At 49.1% G+C, this 6,000-nt stretch overlaps 1 protein-coding gene across 1 annotated transcript in view; it reads left to right on the forward strand.

Moving 5' to 3' along the window:
* The window catches only part of PIK3C2B (phosphatidylinositol-4-phosphate 3-kinase catalytic subunit type 2 beta), a 97,447-nt gene extending 91,851 nt beyond the window's left edge, over positions 1-5,596 (forward strand). Inside the window, exons 32-33 of the mRNA XM_081009956.1 lie at positions 2,366-2,494; positions 3,444-5,596. Of these exons, the coding sequence (XP_080866082.1) occupies positions 2,366-2,494; positions 3,444-3,632 (318 nt within the window). The 3' untranslated portion in view covers positions 3,633-5,596. The remainder of the gene's footprint in view (positions 1-2,365; positions 2,495-3,443) is intronic.
* Positions 5,597-6,000: the final 404 nt, after the last annotated feature.

Consider the following 6,000-nt stretch of genomic DNA (forward strand, 5'->3'; position numbering starts at 1 on the left):
TCTCCTTTCTTCAGACAGTGTGCTGGTACAGTACAGTGAATCCAGGCCGCTGGTCCTTGCCTGCGACGCCTCACCTTTTGGCATCGGTGCTGTCCTTAGTCACCGTTTTCCAGATGGAAGAGAAGCACCGCTCGCCTACTTTTCCAGGACACTATCTCCGACGGAACGGAATTACAGCCAGCTCGACAAGGAGGCATTGGCACTTGTGGCTGGAGTGAAGAGGTTCCATGAATACCTCTATGGCAGGACTTTTGACCTCATCACTGACCACAAGCCACTCCTGGGCCTCCTCGCCGGTGATCGTCCAACTCCACCGGTCCTCTCACCACGCATGCTGCGATGGACTGTTTTCCTGGCTGCCTACCACTACCGGCTCATCCATCGCCCGGGGAAATCGATGGGCCATGCCGACGCCCTCAGCCGTTGCCCTCTTCCAGCATTTGTGGAAGACCCGGCTCCAGCTTCATCGCTCCTTCTGATTGAGGATCTTCCGGCAGCGCCTGTATCGGCTGCCACTGTGGCCTCCGCATCTGCCCAGGATCGCACCATCAGCCGGGTGCTCAACTGGGTGTGGAGAGGGTGGCCACAAGGGCCTTTTGCATCGGAGTTCCAGCCCTTCGCAACCAGACAACATGAACTCTCAGCTCATCGTGGCTGCCTGCTGTGGGGAGACCGCGTCGTGATTCCCCAGGGACTCCGTCAGCGCGTCCTGGAGGCTCTGCACGTTGGCCACCCGGGAATTGTCAAAATGAAGGCGTTGGCTCGGTGTTACGTCTGGTGGCCTAATATGGACGATGCCATCACTGCCTGGGTGTCCGCCTGTCAAGCGTGCCAGGAGTCGAGGCCTGCACCACCGGCAGCTAAGGGACACACCTGGGAGACGCCAAAGACACCCTGGTCGAGGGTGCACATCGATCTGGCTGGCCCCTTTCACGGCCGGACCTTTATGGTAGTGGTGGACGCCTATTCCAAATGGCTGGAGGTCGCCCTGATGCCCTCCACCACTACCGAAGCTGTCATCCGGGTGCTGCGAGGCCTGTTTGCAACGCATGGGTGTCCTGATGTCCTTGTCTCTGACAACGGACCGCAGTTCACGTCAGGCACGTTTGAGCGGTATCTTTTGGGACTGGGCATCCGCCATGCCCTAACGGCACCTTTTCATCCATCCAGCAACGGGCAAGCGGAAAGAATGGTGCGCTCGACAAAAGAGGCACTGGCGCGCCTGGACCGGGGAGACTGGCATGAGCGGGTCGCCGAATACTTGTTCGTGCAACACATCACCCCTCATGCGGCCACAGGGAGGAGTCCTGCTGAACTGCTTATGGGCCGCCGCCTCAGGTCACCGCTCGACCGGCTACACCCAGACTTTGCCGTGGCTGAACCCCCAGGCTGTGCCAACGCACCACGGTCATTTGTCCCAGGAAACCAGGTCTTTGCCCGGAACTATGTGGGGGACATCCCTTGGGTGCCAGCCACAGTAGTGGGAGTCACTGGACCTCGCTCGTACCAGGTGGCACTCGAAGACGGACGCTTGTGGCGACGGCACATAGACCAGCTTAGGCGCAGGGTTGAGGACTTGGACACTACCGAGGTGTCCCCAACTGCGCTTGCGGCTCCAGAAGAGACACGTACAGATGGCGAGGCCCCACCTACACCTCCCTCACAAACTGCCAGCGTGGAGCCGAACCAAGCCGTTTCAGAACAGACTCAGACCACTCCACTTGCGGAGGCTCCACCCACAGCAGCGGATCCAGGGGAGTTGGTTCCAACGCCACCTAGGGTCGCACCACAGCCTCAGCGAGAACTGTGTGGCCCTCCGGACTTGGCTACCAGTCCCCGGCGGTCTGGCAGAGTTTCCAAGCGCCCAACTTATTTAAAGGACTATGTTGTTGGACAGGTATCACTGTTGGTCTAAGTATGGGAAATGTAACCGATATGCTTTTGTGCTTAATTGAACCATTACGCGTAGTGCTGTATATAAGGAAACCATTACGATTGTAACTAACGCCTTATCTCGGTGGGGAGGGGTGTTATGTAGTGTAGTTTCACCCTGGGCCAACAGGGGGATACTGTATATAGTTTTCACTCAGGTCTGTAGATAGTTTTCACTCAGGTCCGCGGCAGTTATTTTAGGCGGGAACTCTGGGCTGTTGTGGTTACAATGTTGACAGCCGGCTGCCTATAAATACAGGCCGGCTGAGCTGTTCGCAGTTAGTTCTATTCCAGCTTACCATAATAAAGAGCTACTTGAAGAAATCGCTGTGCCGGCTGCTATGTCAACCCACCACCTAACACCACCACCTAACATCTGCAGCCTGATGTGGGGCAAACAACTGATGACTGGGCTTGACTTTCTCTTTTCCAGCAGCCTATTCAAGACGGCAGTGATCCCGACCCGTATGTTAAGATCTACCTTCTGCCCGATCCCCAGAAAACCACCAAGAGGAAAACGAAAGTCGCTAGAAAAACATGCAACCCTACTTACAACGAAATGGTATGCTGCCGCACACCTTGTCTTTACAGGCTAAAGCAGGGGTGGGTGGGAAACCTCCGACCCACAGTTGCTATCAAACAATTAATTAGCTATGAAAACCAACATTCTTTCATGAAAGATCCAGCTGCTTAAAAAAAAAAAAAAAAAGTCCAGACATATTTTGAGTTAATGTATTGCAGGGTAGGGGACGGTATGAACTGGTTCTCCATTATACATCTCCATTATACACCTCGTTATACATCTATTAATGTTACTATGGAGTGGCAGTTTGGACAATTTATTACAATATAGCCTTACAATAGAAGGCGGGGGTGGGGGGGGTTGGCTTGAGAGCTACCTTCACCCTTGGCCAATCCTCTGACAGAAGCATGCCAGAGGGGGATGTGGACATCCCATACACACAGTTGTGTAAATTCACACATGCAGGTTAGGGAGGGGGTGGTTTGCTTCCCCATCGGGGCATTGGGGTGGGCAGAGAGATTTAAACCACCTACATTAGCACTGTCTGCTTTTAATTCCACCCTTTGTCATTGCTGTCAAATTTGGGAGTCTTGGGGAGGTCAGAATTTACTTGGGGCCAGGCCATGCTCCTGGGCCAGGGGTTAAACACCCCTCCTTTATTTAAAATTCCTATCTAGGCTGCTGTCATAGTCGAATTAGTTCAAGTTTAAAGACTCGGTATTATACATGTGTGCGTGTGTGCATTTATCATTTTCCATTTTCTCTGACAGATTTCTACCCTAGGTCTAAATGCCAGGAAAAAAATATCCTAGATGGGTGTCTGCATTAAAATGCATAAGTATTACTGAAGAATACGCAGAATTACTATAGTCTGGCCTTCTGCTATAGAGACCAGAGACTGCTGTTCTAGGCAACTACTTCTTCCACCTTTCTAAGGAGAGTGTGAGTGAGTTTTAGCTCATGTCCTGAAACTTCCTGTATCTTTCAGCTTGTCTATGATGGGATTCCTAAAGGAGACCTCCACCAGCGGGAACTGCATCTGAGTGTCCTGAGTGAAGAGGGCTTTTGGGAGAACATCCTCCTTGGGGAGGTCATTATCCGACTGCGGGACCTGGATCTGACACAAGAGAAGATGGGCTGGTTTGAACTGGGCTCTAGGAGTCACGGGACCATGTGAAGAGGAGCAACAAGGCAGTCGCTGTGTCTTTGGAACCACTCTGGCCCCATGGGAGTCCCTGGGAATTGGTGCATGTTCCAGGAGTTCTATCCTGGTGTATCTGACAGGATTTAGTTTCCTGCAAATAAGGACGGACGGATGTAAAGTTTCTCTGCAAATGAAGGGTTAATTTCCTGTGGAGAGTGAGCATTTTGGGGTGGAGTCATGATAGGAAATTCATTTATGACTTAAAATGGCTGCCATAGACTTTCCTTTTTATACATTTTCCTTGTGTCAAGGGAGCAATGACTTATGGGGGGCGAAATAATAGGGGGCACCCCCCTCTTTGGGATATTTTAATTTTTTAAGAAAATTAACAAATGATTTCAGTCCAGATGGGACATAGGAGCACATGCTGAGAAGGAGCTTTTCTAGGCAGGATATATCATCAGTGAGATTCTTGCTGGACTTTCTCAAAAGTTGTTGTTGTTGTTTGTTGTTGTTTTAAGTAAATAAAGGAATGTGTGCATAAGAACTTGGGCGGGAGGGGAAATGTTTGGGGTGGATATAAATGGTAGATGAAATCCTTATCTCTGGGACAGGAGCTGGTGTGGTCCAACTCAAGCCATCTTGGAGAATTTGCTTCCAAAGGAGAGCTATGTAATGTATATATGTGAAGAGCTTACTGTTCTCGATTTCCTGCTTGGAGATGTAACCTAAAAGGCATGCTCTCTTGGACTAACATTTAGACTTGTCTTAGGAGGCAAAAGGCAACCATATTCCTCTTGATTCTAAACACCTACTAAGGCCTTGGGCATAGCAGCTATCTGAAGAGCTGTGTGATATTTCCACCTTACTTCCTTGCTTGACTGAACTGAATTGCCTTTTGCACATGTTCATCTGGCCAGTCTAAGGAGCTGGAACTGATTAGATACGGTTACGCTGCATCTTGGAATCAGAGCAATTTTCCTGGTCTCACTTCTCCCAAGCTCTGACTTTGGAAAATGGGTTCCTTGAATTAGCCAAACCGCCTCTGTGACAGTTTCCTGTGTATGGCCATTTCTTTCCTGTTGCCTAAAACCAGATTACATTAGCAAATACTTAAAGCCTTTTCAGGATTCTCATCTTCAGTGTCACCGCAGGCTCTTCTTCTGAGCTAGTGGGTGGGAGGCAAAGAAAAAGGCAAACTCGCTGGAAACCTGGTTAAAAGGTTACCAGGCATTTTGCCACTGAGCACCCATGACTTACTGAAACCTTTGCATACACCCACTGCCCTGCAATGCCTTTTGTAGGCCAGGTGGCCATGAGCTGTTCCTTTGTAGCCTTTTCTTTGAGAAGTAAACCTGTGTAAAATAAAAAAATAAAAATAGAAAGATGGGGAGGGGGAATAGCCAGCTTTTAAACCTTTGTCTCTTTGCAATTATATAAAGACCAGAATGTGTGTTGTTGGATCGTTTTTCTCTCTCTTTTAAGAATCATTCTTAAAGGATGTCCTGTTTGCGGGTTGCCATTTGCCTCCTTGAATGAAAAAGAGAGCACTTCAAAATGGAGGGGAAGATGTTTCCCATCTCAGACAGGAGCCTTGCACCATTGGGCCTAGCCCTCTCCCTCAGAGCTTGCCATCTTCTAGCTAGCCTGAGCTGTTTGTTTACAGCAGGGACTCCTGTACAGATGAAACGTTTCTCAGGTTCAAGAACAAAAAAATAAAATATTGTATCTGAGAGGTATAAGCCAAGTTTTTTTAACCGTTCCTTAGATCAAGGTTTGCCTGAAACTTGGATTTTTTAAAATCTGCATAAGAGGTGCAGGTGGATTTCAGAGTCAGATAAGCAGCTACGTGAGACAACCTTGGCCTGGTCATGTCACCTGTTCTGTAGGAAATGAGGGAGAGACAGCGTCTCGCAGATCCCTGGATCCTTCCTCTGTTGTAAAATGGTGGCATTATTCGAAGTAAATAAATAAAAGGAAATGGAATTCAGTAGAAACTGTGTCGTCTCATCCTTTGCAGCGTTAGGGTTATAAAGCAAGCATGGACTTTTTCAAAGAGATGCAGCATCATTAACCCCAAATAGATTTTGGTAAGATGATGCTTGACCAAAGCGGACACAGGATGCTGCATTTGAACTGGCTAGAAAAGTAATGACTGAGCAGCTCAGAGAAGTCATTTGACCTTTAGTTTTCCATACTCAATGTTTGAAAACAAGTTACCATTAGCCACAGCCAGTATGGCCACTGGTCAAGGGCAATGGGAGTTGCAGTCCTATAATCTGGAAGGCACCAGGTCGATCAGTCCTTCCCACTTGGTCTGCCTTTGTCCATAAGCCTGTTCACAGTGCATTTTGGGGGAGAGGAGATAATATGCAGGATCTGCAAGAACAGGTTGGCTTCG

The sequence above is a fragment of the Podarcis pityusensis genome, assembly GCF_964106645.2.
Source record: "Podarcis pityusensis genome assembly, chromosome: 6".
NCBI lineage: Eukaryota > Metazoa > Chordata > Lepidosauria > Squamata > Lacertidae > Podarcis > Podarcis pityusensis.